At 39.6% G+C, this 14538-nt stretch overlaps 1 protein-coding gene across 1 annotated transcript in view; it reads right to left on the bottom strand.

Moving 5' to 3' along the window:
* LOC131784321 (cytoplasmic dynein 2 heavy chain 1) overlaps window positions 1-13992 on the bottom strand; it is a 50756-nt gene extending 36764 nt beyond the window's left edge. Inside the window, exons 1-20 of the mRNA XM_059101124.2 lie at window positions 13234-13992; window positions 11978-12372; window positions 11530-11781; window positions 11173-11246; window positions 10081-10252; window positions 9481-9656; window positions 8287-8482; window positions 7379-7636; window positions 6713-6811; window positions 6108-6247; window positions 5376-5726; window positions 4552-4795; window positions 3998-4147; window positions 3287-3489; window positions 2685-2840; window positions 2150-2261; window positions 1448-1618; window positions 1102-1260; window positions 664-887; window positions 16-148 (exon numbers count right to left, since the gene is read on the bottom strand). Of these exons, the coding sequence (XP_058957107.2) occupies window positions 16-148; window positions 664-887; window positions 1102-1260; window positions 1448-1618; window positions 2150-2261; window positions 2685-2840; window positions 3287-3489; window positions 3998-4147; window positions 4552-4795; window positions 5376-5726; window positions 6108-6247; window positions 6713-6811; window positions 7379-7636; window positions 8287-8482; window positions 9481-9656; window positions 10081-10252; window positions 11173-11246; window positions 11530-11781; window positions 11978-12372; window positions 13234-13858 (4290 nt within the window). The 5' untranslated portion in view covers window positions 13859-13992. The remainder of the gene's footprint in view (window positions 1-15; window positions 149-663; window positions 888-1101; window positions 1261-1447; window positions 1619-2149; window positions 2262-2684; window positions 2841-3286; window positions 3490-3997; window positions 4148-4551; window positions 4796-5375; window positions 5727-6107; window positions 6248-6712; window positions 6812-7378; window positions 7637-8286; window positions 8483-9480; window positions 9657-10080; window positions 10253-11172; window positions 11247-11529; window positions 11782-11977; window positions 12373-13233) is intronic.
* Between the last annotated feature and the right edge of the window lie 546 nt (window positions 13993-14538).

Raw genomic sequence — 14538 nt, 5'->3', positions numbered from 1 at the left:
AAATACAATTCTTACCTCAAGAAATTCATTAAGAGACTTCTGACATCTCTGCAGCTGATCTAAGAGTGTAACCAAAGTGTTTCTGATGCCTGACTGAGCCACAAGTGACAACACTCGGTTGTCATTTGAAACGTCGTGCATTATGGCCCTGAACAGCAAAAACATTTTCAAAATTTAATTCATGTTTAATAGAATGGAAAAGCAATGATAAAGAAAAATCAATATTACGCGAGAACTCTTAAAAGTTTATCCCAACTGCGGTTAAATGGGTACTTTGAGACCTACCAACCAACATGTACCAAAATTCGCCTCATGCACACAAACATGTAAAGACGATATCTGCAGCAATTTTACATATCGTGGCCCGAGTAAATTTCCATTACTTATTCGTTCTTTCTCTTTCATTAAGCCTAAGTGTGCACGTCTACTTCTGCTACGTTTAACGCACATTAACTCAACAACCAGAATCACAGCTTTTTAATAAGTTTGCAGGTGAGCAAATACCCATCCCAAGCATTTTATTTGCATATATCGAAACAAAGATTAGCCAAAAAAAAAAAAGACCCGCGATTGCCTCCTTTCTGAAGGCACCGTTATCTTATTTTTAAGACATCTGCTTTTCACTCATGTCGATAATCTCAATAAAAATTAACTTTAACAAACCTAAAATCATCATCCACCCTCTTGAATCTTCCCTGTTCTCTGGGGAGAGCTCCTCGGCCGAAAATGGGCTCCAGATAAACCCACTTTCTTTGGATTTGGTTAAGGTTGTGAAGATACTCATCAAGGTCGGCTAAACGGGTTTCCCATAAGGAAGCTTTGTCTTCAAACCCTTTATAGTAAGGAGAGTCCTTTAATGACTGCAGCAGGCATTGGTTGTCACCAACCTTGAAATGAAACAAGATGATGTAAAAAGTAAGAATCAAACCTTATCAAGTATTGAGAGGTGGTGCTAACATAAAAAAATAGCATACAAAGCTGCATGCTCGCTCTGCCTTACTAGGTAAAAATTGCACCGAGTAAAAGTGGCCCTATTACATTGCTGTAAGAAAAAATTGCGTACAATTGCAAATTGAATTCAAGATTGAATTTTTTTTTAACCTGATTGACCAGATCTTTCCAGTCCTTGATGATGGATAATTCTTTGCTGTGTGAGTCTACGTATGACGTGAGAGAGAATACAGCACCAGCACCCCACAGTTCCAATTCTCTAAGGGCTTCCCTGATTGAAACTTCTCCTTGAGCCCGACTGTTTAGTTCCTGTCAAAAGAAAAGACTTATCATAAACGTCACTTCCTAGCCTTTGAGGGAAAACAGCTCACTTAACCATGATATCGACAGGACTTAATTGACGTTGATCACGCGGTTGTGCGTAGGTCAGTAACGAGCCGTCGTTGGCTGTTGGCTGTTGTTGGTATTTACCCAGTTAAGGTGACCTTAATCTCACCTTAAGAGCATCAGCGTGTGCAATGATTTGATCAGCACTCTCGAGAACATCTCCAAATGTCAGCTTCTCCAAGATGGTACCTCTGGGCATCTTCAGAAGCCTGAAAAGCTCTAACCAGTGGTCAGGAGATAACGCCTCTCCACGGACATACTTTAGAAGAGGAACAATATTCTAAAGAAAAGGAGAACACATTGAAGTCTTCTCACTACAATCGGAATTATCGTATTTCAATACACTAGAACATCTAATTATAGAGTATTTGAACGTATTTCAATTGATAGTACTCCAATGCAATATCCTAACTTTACCACGCAGAATAATTGATCTTGAAAATTTGCGCCATGCCCTCCAACCCAACACATTTAACAATGACCCAATTCGCGTTTCTCATGCCACTTGTATCTTGCCAACTTTTCACCAGTTCCCTGTGATGTTTAGCTTTGCGATCACTTCGCTTTTCACTCCCTGAAAAGGATTCGTACCCCTCACAAGCTATAAAGCGTTTGCTCCGTTTCGGAGCAAGACAGAATGATTCTCTCTAGCTACAACCAGTGGCATGTAACAAAGGAGTCCTCTACTGCAGGGCTCATGTTCAAAACGTCGACTTTTTGTTTTCCTGCTCAGGCGATTTCTTAAGCCTTACACTGTTTTTAAAACTTCTGTACATTACAACGACAACTAAGTCACTGGATCAGTCTTAACCTTGTATTTGTCGACATCTTTCTGCAGTCTCACAGTCATACTTGTTGGTTCCTTAGCTCTTAGTTTCTCGGACCAAGCCGTCAAAAAGTCATCAAATCTATAGAGATGACCCCTGTACAGAAAGATTGCAGTAATCGTCATTCCTTCTGTCTACACTCATGCCAAATTGCATTGTAGGAAGGGGAAACACTTTATCTAATATTTTCAACGCAGCTCAAACATATTGGCATTGCTATTTAATATTGTCAACTACTAGTTTCACGTTTTTTTTTTGTTTCACTGTGCAACGAAACATTGATTTGTACTGAATCGTAGCCGCCAACTAACCTGATTTGGACGATTACTTTTTTCAGTTCTTCGGATAGTTTCATTAAGGTCCACCTCCCAGTCGACTGTCTTTGAGACGCATTCATTGAAGGTCATGAACGGCTTCATTATCTTATAACTTAACGACGCACTATTGGAGTTTTTCTTCAAATTTCATGTGCCGAAGATCTCTCGACAACCTACCATAGCCTATTGCAGTATAATTTACCTGAATGATATCCAGTCTTCCTTAGCCAGCTCCTCCAATCCGTTACTGAACTCTTCATACAGTCCCCACATTGCTTCATGTTGAGAGATATCGACTTTGAGTTCTTCTGCTGCCGTAAACTGAGGCTCAGCAACGCCAAAGTGCTGACATTCAAAGCTGAAAAATTAAGGTTATCTCATTTGTTCACTGCAAACCTTACAGCTCTGCACTAAGTCGATCAAAAGTTGGTAGCTAGCAGGGAATCGACGACAAAAGAAGCCACGAAAAAAAGTACATCTAGTGAGCGAACCAGCGATGGTGGGGAAATAAGGCTAAAAAAAAACTTGTCAAAGCTTTCACGACTCAGGATTTGAATTAGAGTTAAAGGAACTTTACCCTTTTACTTCCTATAGATTGCCATGATTTGTTTTTCAAAGGAAGACTTCGAGTGCACATAGTTGAATTAAAGGGTTTCTAAACCACATAATCACGTTTAAATCCGTGACTTAGGCGATCTATCAAAATCTCATTTAAGTAATACAGATCCATTCAACAAGTTTTATATGAATACGATTGTCTACGCTATCTCCAAGTTACTGAACTACATGTATCTGTGCCCTTACATGAGCTTTTTCATCGTTTCCTCCAGTTCACTAAACTCTGCCTTTCTCTCATTGATTGAATTGACTGCTGCCAGGCACGACTGTTTGTCCTTGTACTCATCGATGTCACGGGGTTTCAGTTGGTGCCAGCGGGCACTGAATTTGTCCAGTTCTTGTTGGAAGGCCTGCACCCTTGACTCGACATTGCTCTTCATCACCTCCACCTGTCAAAAGATCATTTCAAAGCTTGGTACCGACAACGGTCCCTGCATCTTGCAAACTTTATAGCTCGACAGACTGAGACTGTTCGTTGTTTGGAATTCATTTTAACCTTCCCCACCCTCAGCCACCCTAGTACTTTCTTTGTACAGTATTGCCTGCCATCCACTTCTCTATCTCATCAAGCTGATGTTTTGTGCTGCCCTCTGAGTTGACAGTATTTTTGTTTTTCACGCACACAAAAAAAAATATTTAGGACGCTCAAAACCTAAAGCTGCACTTTATGCAATCGATACTTCGTATGTCAAGTGTCTTAACCACTCCACAGCATTCACCGCATCAGAAATTCACTTCCAGAAAAGTTTTGCATGCATAGGTACTCAACGTCGAGAACATTGGAGTAAGAGAGAAGGAGCATTTTTAGGTTTTACCATTGAAAAATTGCTATATAGGTTACTTTCGAAAATCAGTGGCGACTATTCATAGCGTGCTGGTCAAGTTGCATTTACTAACCTGTTCTTTAACCATCAGTTCATGACTCTCCATCATCATTTCAAACTTGTCCCACCTCGCCTGCAGCTGGCCAATCTGATCCACCCCTCCGCCAGCAACTGAACGCAACAACTTGTTCTTGGATTCAGCTTTTTCAAATAATGGGAAAACCTACAGATAATCAGGAAAGTTACTGCATGATGCCTATACTATGGTATATGTTTTGTTCTGACAGAAAATCGATCAAAGTCAGCTGTTTCTGAAGGAAGAAATTTTGCATGTAGACAAGCAGGTGATCTTGGGGGCAATAGTTGCACATTCCAAGCATCAACACCATAAACCCTAAAAGTTACTAGTATCAGATTTCTTCTTACAGTATCACTCCAAAACAATAACATCTCTCTGTCCGTACCAAAGAAAATTTATAGAGAGGAATGTGAAGGGTTAAACAACCGAGAGGCTTCAAATAGTGGTTTAAGTGAATTATGTGTGTTGCGAACACGAGCCATTTTTAAAGTGCACGATCTCTCGCTTTTTAACGAAAATAACAACACCTTACAAGTTCAAAGACATGCCTTTAATTTCTCTGTGGCCAGTTCTGCATGTTTGGCATTGGCCTCTCCTATCTCCTCAACAGTTTGTGGCCTGGATGATAGAGCTTCCGTGGCAGATGTCAAAAAGGTGTCAATGATCTGCACTTCATTTGTTATGGAGCGCCGCAGAGACGTCAACAGCGCATCAAATAACTGCTGTATGAGGTCGTCGATTGTTGACTTGACAGGTGAAGTAGAAACACTGATGCAGTCAACCTTTATATTCCTGTCCGGAACAAAAAGAATGATTTCATATAGAAGAATCGCGAATTTTGGATTGACTTGATGAAAAATACATCATTTATGATCCTCTTGATATAGAAGTAACCGTGCATCAAGTTTTGCAAACTCATAAACTGAAGGAGTGGGAAAATGTCTTAACCATTGCATAGTTATTTAACGATTAGAGGCCAACAGTGCACACGTTATGCTCCTCCACTTTCTGACTGTTTTGATCTGATTGCACAGACTTCATTAGCGAAATAAAAAAACCGTAATTGGAGGAGCAAACCAGATTCCCTTATGCTAAGGAAAAAATTACAGATACTTACGTAATTCTTAATATACAATGTGCATGACATTCTCACAAATTTACAAAGTATCAACCATTGTATTCCTACATGTACAATAGTTAACCCTTCCCTGAAATAAAATAATAACGGTCGATCCTGACCCCCTAAAATAAACAATATTTGCAAACATTGAGGTTTTTCTCCAACAAAAACTACCGACGAAAAGTGCACCAGATACTCGAGTTATGGGTAGCAGCGATATATTCAGGCTTTTGAGAATTAGCAACAACTCACAAAGGTAGTTTTTCAGCTTCTCTCCCCTTAGTCTTTATGGCTTTGAAGTTCCTCTCCCAGTCTGGAACAGTCTGCAAGTGAGTCTCAATCAGCTTCTCAAGATCCACAGTCCCCAATACTACCCAGTCCTTAAACTGATCCTGTACTTCCACTAGACGCCTGAAGAGATCCTCTGCTTTCTTGTAGACAGTTGTAAAACCTGCAGAGTTTTGATCAATCATGATTGGGTAGATACTGTTGTCTTCACCGACTCCTCGGAAATGGTTTGGAATAGAAATAAATTTTCTCATTTCTCTGTAATACTTGGCTCGGATTTCTTCCAGTGGAGGACGGAATTGTAGCTTTTGCTGTCTACAATTGGAGGAAAAGCAGTATAAAATAATGAATGTGATATTCTTCGAGCGAACCACCAGAAGAAGACTACAAATCTACCCACTTCCGAAAGTAGTCAGCTTTCTAGGTGTTATTAAGATCTCTGTGTCAATGCTCTCTACATGCCCTTAAATTTTTGTAGCTTTTGTTTTCAATATTGTTGTTTCATATTTTAAACTCAAAGAAATCTGTGTGAAAACAAACCGAAAATCCCCTCGTTGATATCTGGCTTTCTTCTCGCCAACTTTGGCTTAAACATTTTGATCGATATTACGAGGAGAATTTACTTATGAGTCGCTTCCGGGAGTAAAAGGTTTCGTCATAGGATCAGAGGGCTTAGGGTTTTGAATATCTACCAACCTAAAGACCAGTTCAACTTTTATCTCTGGCAGATTCTCGTTCAGGGCCTCAAGTCCCATCTGATACTGATGTTCTAAAGTCTTGTACAGCTGACGATCCCAGTGCATCTTCCAGGTCTTCATGTTGTCTGCTTTAAACCCCTTTTAAAAAAAACAAGGTAATTCGAAGTGTTCCACAACTTCCCCACTGCCACACCACCCCTAAAGCTGTTTTTAACACTGCCGGAACCAATAAGTGTGCATTTACATGTATTAGTCCTATCCATCCATGGAACTAAATAGCATGGACACCCAGACATGCAGAAAACGGAAAATATTGCAGGCCTTTAAATACAAGTATATTTTAAACCCTACTTAGCCCAAATGAATGACCACACCACACTTGACACTTGATCTGTCCACTGTTTTGATTAGGAATTAGTGAACCGGGGGAAAGGAGTATCTTAAACAATTTGAATCTCTTGATGGAGACTTAGGGTAGAGGATTTAGGGTACATGTGGTTGAAGTCATATGGTGCCGTGACAGCTATCACTGTAGATGACCCTACCATTTAAACTACAAGCATAACATTGTTAAAAAACAAAAAACAAAAAACAAAACAGTACCTGCTGGACAAGGGATGTCATCATCTCTCTTAAGGACACAAGAGCTTCTTTCCAGCGGGGTTGCTGTCTGAGCAGATCGATGCTCATTAAATTCACAACCTTCGACATGAGATAAGGAACGTTGTTCATGTTAATGAATGTGCACAACATCCAGGAACCTAAGAATTTTAGTCCTAAAAGCCAGAGTCTTATACCTACTTATGCTTATCCCATGCATGTTTTAACAAACTGAAGCGACTAAGAGTGCGGAATTGCTCGAATGTGAGTTGAGAGTCTCTCGAAACTCGATCTACCATTCTCGATCCTCGATCCTCGATCCTCGATCCTCGATCCTCGATCCTCGATCCACGATTCCCAACCTTTCACTCTCGAAAACCTTGAGGATTGAGACGGGAGTCAAGTTTCCAGACATTCAGGGCCGTTCAAGAATTTATTCAGGGTTTTCGTGAAAATTTTTTTGGTCACGTTTCGAGGATTTCGAGATGTGAAGCTAGGGATGTTTTGTGCGATTTATTTTTCACACGATTAGATGCTGCTGTCTATGTTGCTTCTGTGTTTTGGCTTTTTTCAGGGTAAAAGAGATGGAGAGGGAGCAGAGAAAGATGAAATAAATACAGTATAACTATACTTCAACATACATTTACATGAAAACAACAAATATTCTACCTTGTCACTGATGTTATAATGACACTTGCGTAGCCTCCTGTTCTCTGATGTCAACTTGTCGGCGGCAGCTTGAAGTTTATCGATGTAAGCCTCCAATTCCAGTGGATTGTCCCAAGTCACCTGGGTTTTTCCACCACTCTCTTTAGAGCCTGTCTTGGGATTCTTCACCAGGCGTTCAAATGACAGAGCTGAGTCCAACATCATGGATTGCTGGCTTGGAATCATTTGCTGGTCTATTGTGTTGTAGAAATGAGCAACCTGGAGGATAAAGATCAGTCTGAAAATGAAACTTTAAATAATCTAAAGCTGTATGAACCATTTTATTTTACAGACTGTTACTCATTTAGTTACAGGTGCTTATAGCTATCATTTCAAGATGAAATCGATTAAAATTTCCAGTGCTGCTGTAAATCACAACAATATTTTATCTAATTTTCCCACACTAACGCATTCGACTCTTTGAATAACAGGCTTTTCCACAAGTGAACCGCATGCTGATGGTAAAATAGCGCATAAAAGGGAGCCTGGGAAACTCTTACATGTAAATAAAACCTTATCATATGGTAGCAAGAGGCTTTACAAAAAGGCAAGCTTAAAGATTACTCACGAAACTAGATACGAAATAAACAATTTTAAAAAAGTTTTTAAGTCTCTTGCACAACACCCTTTTTCGGGCCAAGCTTAGCCTACAGTACGAGCAGGCTCTCGTCATTACGGCTGCAAGACGCGCGTTTCTCACCCCTCCCTCCTTAAGAAGGTTTGAGACGAGTGTGGGAGAGGGTCTGGACTCATTATCATTGTTAGACCCCGGGCAGACCCCCTACTTTTTCTGGGGGCGAAAAACGCTTGATAATAATGAGGGCTTCCACGCAGGCTTGTTTAAAATCTTCAGCACGATGTCACTTTACCTGTTTCAGGATCATGCCATGTCTGTAGAATTTATTGGCTATGCTTGCTGTTTGTTGAATTTTAGCTGGAACAGCAAATCCCAGAGCAGAAAGCTGCCTAACTTCTCGCATTAATGTCACAAGCCTATCACCATAGTGAACTCTTAACTTCCCATCCCTCTGGTCCAGATCCATCAATCGACCACTAGTCTGTAAGCTTCAAGGGAAAAGAACTTGTTCAGTTCTAAGTTCTCTCATTTGCACAACAAAAACCTCTTGCATTCTGATGGGGGTCAATGCATGTAATTGAAGAAACATGCATCTGAATGCCTGATCTTGCAATAGGTGTAAAGAAAAATGCACCCTCATGGTGTTACAGGTATCTCATACTCCCCTTCGCTAAAAATACAGTTTTACAAAAACAACAGCCGACCAGTTATTGGCAAGAGTTAAAAATATACAAAGAATTAGTATGAACAAGATTGGACAAAAATCTATCCAGAACATAAATAATCAGGCGAGCAGAGTTCTTTCAAAAGCAAATTTTTTTTTTATTTGTCTGGGTTGTAACACACCATCTGGGTTGTAACAGATAAATTTCAACCTAAGAAGAACCAAACCGAGGCGAATTGAGGGTGCAAATGTGTAACGAAAGCATGTATTGAGTACCGAGGGCGGGTGAAGAAGGCATTTTCGATCTGCAAGAAACGCAACAAAGTGCAGTGACTTGCTCATGCTGATCCAAAATCTACTGAAGAATTATGTGCGCCCTCAATAAGTTCTACTTGACTGATTCGTGTAACCTACCCGCATGTTACTCTCATATACGGGCATTTTTTATTACACATAGGTGCATATCGTGACGTGCAGTGTGCACGATTCGCGCGTGCAGTGCGTAAGTTTTGGACGCGCATCAAGCGTGTATTAAATGCCGCGGTGCACGCGAGCATTTCTGTACAACTTCTGCTTTCCAATTTTCCTTCTCCAAATCGTATTTTTAACATCGTATCTATTTCAAGTCAATAATACCAATAAAAATAGGGGAGTGAATTATGGCTCAGACAATCTTATTCCCTGGTGACCTCTAGAACTACTACAGGAGCTTCTATTTTGTTCATACATGACTTGCTTTTTCTCTGAATGAATATTCTGCGAGGGAAGGATTTGCAGTACCCTGTCATAGAATAACCTTGAGAAATACCGTTGTTAGTTTACCTGAGAGGTTGTTTTGGATCATCAATAGCTGTCATCATTTCACTAACCCAGCTCTCAAACTGATCCTTGCAGTATGAGCCTAACTCCTCGCTCAGCTCAGTTGCCTCTCTCTTAAAGCCTTTGAACCCAGACAAGTCTCCCAATAGGCTCTCGGCAGTGCTCAGTGTTTCTTTCACCTGGAATTACAAAATTACAATACTGTACACTAGAAAACTAATACCATCCCAAAAGTACAAAATTGTATTCTGTACAGTAAATATGCAATATCCCAATCTTATTTCATCATATTCCCACACAGCATGTTCTACACAACAAGAAAAGTTGATTACATTTGTATCAAAAAAGTTTATAATAGTAAATAAAGGCTCATGATCTGCTGTATCACAATTGCATCAGAATAATTCATCACATTTCTCAATACTTCCAGAGAACATGTACAAATGCGTGTGAGACAATGTGGCACAAGGTACATATGGTACTATAAGAACATTAATTTGAAAGCCACTGTCAGAGCTAAGACTTATAAAGACAATTTTCCTATAAACTTCTGCTAACACTGATCATACAAGTGCGTCAGGAGCAAAGACTTGGTTTACCCACCTTAGAGTCAAGTTGTCTGACCCATACAATGTTATTGACAATCTCAGGCATGTTACGTCCCTGAGGGGGACCACCACCATCCTTTCCACCTGAGTAAGAATTCTGAGTCTTTGAAATGAAGTCATCCCGAATGCCCTTCACATACACTGTCAACTGACCAAGCAGTGTTTCTCTAAAACAAGATGTAAGTAAAAAGGAAGAAAAGCACACATCAAATATATATATCTGGAGGCAGCCTGGCCAAGAGATGAGAGCATCCGACCAGCAATCTGTTAGTCCCCAGGTCAAGTCTACTCTTACCATAAAGAACCTGCACCTACCCCTCCCCTAGCCCAAAATTAACCCTACCCTGTCATCAGTCAACTGTTCTTAGGTTGGGGGGGGGGGGTGTGTAGGTGCACATTTGCTCATGTAATGTAAATGATCTGAATGTTTCTTCAGCTGCCTTTGGTAATATCTGGTGGTCGCCAGGCCCTAGTTGTTCAAATGTATTACACTATTCAGTGGATAGTGCAATACATTTTCTTAACAGTTGTCTGCTGGATAGTGATTTTATCCATTGGATAGTGTTATCCACTGTTTGAACAACTGGGCCCAGATGTTTTTAAAATTTGGGTGATATGGATAGGAAAATTGTTAGCACTCGACTTGAGAAAAGAATTTCAAAGCGATATAGAGCTTTTGTATATACCGCTATACAAATAAAGTTATTATTATTAAGGTAGACATAATTTATTCATAAATATAATCCAGCAAATCTACTGCTATCACTTGTAATTCAATGACTTTGCAAAGCCATGCAACGTGTTTGTGTGTAACATAACAGCCTTTTTATTATGAAATATTTCCGTTGTCAACTTATCACTTTTCCAAACCCAAAGGTTCTTTGTTTTACACAACAATGCAACTCAAAGGAAACTTGTAGCCTTTAATAACAAGGGTACATAAGTCGCACATTTTTTTTGTCTATGGGTGCATAAAAATTGTATATGCCTGTCTCACTACCTTGCATCTAAGCATATGAAAATGGGTCACTTAATGGGTCACTTAACATATATTTGAGCGGTCTGTAACCTTATCCAACCAGCTCACCTTTCAGGAGCCAATTCTTTCCGGATACTTGGCCTTTTCACAAGCTCTTGATATCTCTGAAATTCTCTCAAAAGCTAGGAAAAAAAAGTAAATTGTGATTAATAAAAACACCAACCAAAATTATACTGTGTCATAAAAAATAAAAATACAATAATTAAGAATTAAGTTTTTGAGTTCAGCACCTACAAATTTTCTGGACATGCACCTTTCAAAATGCTGAATGATTTCTTTTTTCTATCCCTTACATCCAACTACTGATTAATTAGAAACATTCCATGATTTGTCATTAACAGTTGGCTGGTTCCATTTTGATTAAATTGGTTCATTGTACACAAGACAAAATTCTATAAAACTTACCTGATGTGACTTCATTGCAGACAAGTTACTGAGCTGCTGTCGCAGCTTTCCAGCTATTTTCTGCTCAGCAGGAGCCATTCCCCTCTCGTACTGTACCACAGCTGCCCTCCACAGAGGTTCTGTGTAGGGGTTGTGGTGCAGTGGATTTAGTCCCGAGAAAGGAAGAAAGGCTTCTGATGTTCGCAACTGCTGCCTCTCTGAAGTTGACAGCAATCTGACAAGCTGTTCATGAACTGTTCTCAGTGTAAGAACCTTGAGAAAAAAAATAAAGACAAATAGACAAGAGGATTTGAAAAAAATGGCATCTTTAAGGGAATGCCAAAATACAAAAATATGCAAAATTAGGTAAACTATGTACTTCAAAACTAAAATTTGTTAATTGAATATTATGAACATTTCAGTGTTGGATTAGATTAAATCTTTTCAAAGTATTTACTGAATCAGTTACCTCTTCTAGCCTTGCTGCAAGCTGTGACAAATTTTCAGGAACAAATTTTTCACCTCTCCATGGGTGAGGAGGAAACCTTTTCCAATACTGCGATGTGAGTGTCTCACTGCAGGTGGACACCCACCTTTCACAAACTGTAATCCCCTTGCGCATGGAATCTTTCACTTGCTGAAATGAGTCATGCCAGATGTCAAGCATTCCAAGTTTACGTTGAACATAACGACCCAAGGCCCCTGCCATAACATCAAGGAGATGTTTCATGCGTGCCTCAAGGTAAGGCTTATGGTCTTCTTGTTTCCAAATCTCATCTAGAGAATCTTGGGCAGACTCCAGAAGTTCTAGAGTCTCATCAAGATCCAATGCATCAAGATTGGAAAAGTCTTGAGAGACATTTCCTGTAATATCAATAAAAGGTTTGGTCATAATTTTAGTATAAGACACTTTGATCTCCTTTGCCATCAGATTCTGGTAAAATTTGACACTTGTCATGTGAAGAAAGCAAAAATGAAAATCACATGACTGATGTTAAAACTCATCCCCCTCACTCCCATCCAAAGATCAAAATATGAAATTTGTGCCCTGTTTGCTATATATTTCTTATACTTTTAGTTTGGAAACTAAGTGCTACATCAAACCATTTTTTTCTGTTCTCATGCCTTTCTGCTTGAAATTGATGTTGCCATTAATATAAAAAGAAAATTTTCCTCAGTTCTGACTCCCAGGAGCAAATGGGTTGACACTTATCGATAGTTACCTTTAAGGAATACTAGCCTATCTCGAAATGTACCAAGAACCCTGTATATCGAAATATTTTTTTTCCCAATTTACCATTTAAATATATTTCCACACTAGAGCACATTTTAAACTTAATTATGGAAAAAAGGAGTTTTCTTTCTCCATTACAATAAGAAAAAAATAAAAGGTTTCTTTTCTTAAAAATTTTGAGGATTGACGGATGAGTGAGGGAAATGTCTTTGAAAATATGCGTGACTCAGCCAAATAGCAACCTATGAAAACCATGATTCAAAATGGTGTTGCTTATTTCACCTTGTCCTTGTAACACATAAGTTAACTGTATTTATATAACGAAAACAAATCATGAACACTTGTCAGTAAAGCCGTAAGGAAAATTACTGTTTCAATCTGAGACATCTCTTCTTGTATCAGTTAACGGGGAAAATTATCGCGTCCGACCTGCATCAGTTGCTATGGACGACAATATAAGCAAATCATTTATTTTTAAGATGGCGGCTTACCTTTCTGAAAAGTTTCTTGGAAAAAAGACGCTCTTTCCCTCTCAGACAGATCATAGCCTGATACTGCTGCGTCTGACCAGTATTGAAACTCGTCTTGAGGAGTCAAAATACCACCGAGGTTTTCTTCATCGCCCACATTAGCTGCTCGCGAAGATGAGCTGTCCTGTTTACGTACTACACTTCCTAGCCCAGCTTCGAGTTCGCTCAACAAACTCTGCAATTTCGGGTCAAAATTTCGGCTCCATTTTTCATCCTTTAGCAGCAAAGGAGCAAATAATTTCTGCACGGTATGATACAAGGTGTTCACCGGCGAGGAAAGCATCGAAGAGACGAAAACATTTTCGTGGACATTGTCTGGTGTAATGGCCTCCGGACGAAGCTTGAAGAACACTAATACCTTCTCAGCAGTGTCACTGGGTTCGACATGGTTTAACAAATTGATCGTTTTCTTTCCTTGATGGACGTCGTATTTTGCAGCCAAAACCGGCGAATTTCCATCATCCAGGAAAACATTGAGCTCTTTCGAGGCAGTAACTTCAGCCAGAACATTGTCAGAACTTTGGATACCAAAATAATTGCCGGTCGTTGCGACAATAAAGTCTTTCCTAACATCTTCAGACGGCATTCTAGGCGTCTATCAGTTATGTCTCATTCTAAATGGACATAAAATCAGCACCAAATGTTTAAGTTTCAATGATCACATTATTTGTGAGCAGAAACAAGATAAAATGGTAATCGAAAAACAACACTTTGCAGAGAGTGTTATGTACTTCGCCTAGAGAGAAAATTGTGCTTGAACGAGCAAAGACTGAGGCGAGCGCCTCGGTGTTTTTGGAGGAAATTCATGATCAGTGGATTGGATATCGAGCTCTTAGAAATAGGAATTTCTTGATGCAAATTTACCTGAAAAGACCAAAGAAAACCGAGTAGTTCCGACAAAAATCAGGGGGAATTTTAAAGGGGAAAGCATATGAAATGCAATATTTTACCAAATAATAACTGCAGAACATAAGACGACGTGAACACAGTCGACCTTGTACTTTCGTAGTTTCAAATCTACAGCAAATCCCGACCTGGTCACTCGCGTTTTCCCGAGTTACGCAGTTTGCTCGTTTTTGCTTTGCGTTTTATGGGCGCCTCGTGATATATTCCTTTGCTCTAACTGGCTGGTGCTGATTACTTTGGTCAAGGTTTAACGCCACTAAATAGGATTGTGCTAAATGGCTCGATGAATCCGTAGGATTTCTTTCGACATTTAATTTTCTTTAAGACGAGGCATTCTACTGGAGTAAATATGTTGTCACG

This window comes from Pocillopora verrucosa, chromosome 14 (genome assembly GCF_036669915.1).
Source record: "Pocillopora verrucosa isolate sample1 chromosome 14, ASM3666991v2, whole genome shotgun sequence".
Classification (NCBI taxonomy): Eukaryota; Metazoa; Cnidaria; class Anthozoa; order Scleractinia; family Pocilloporidae; genus Pocillopora; species Pocillopora verrucosa.
Note: the sequence above shows the minus strand (reverse complement) of the source record. Positions and strands in the feature narration are given on the sequence as shown.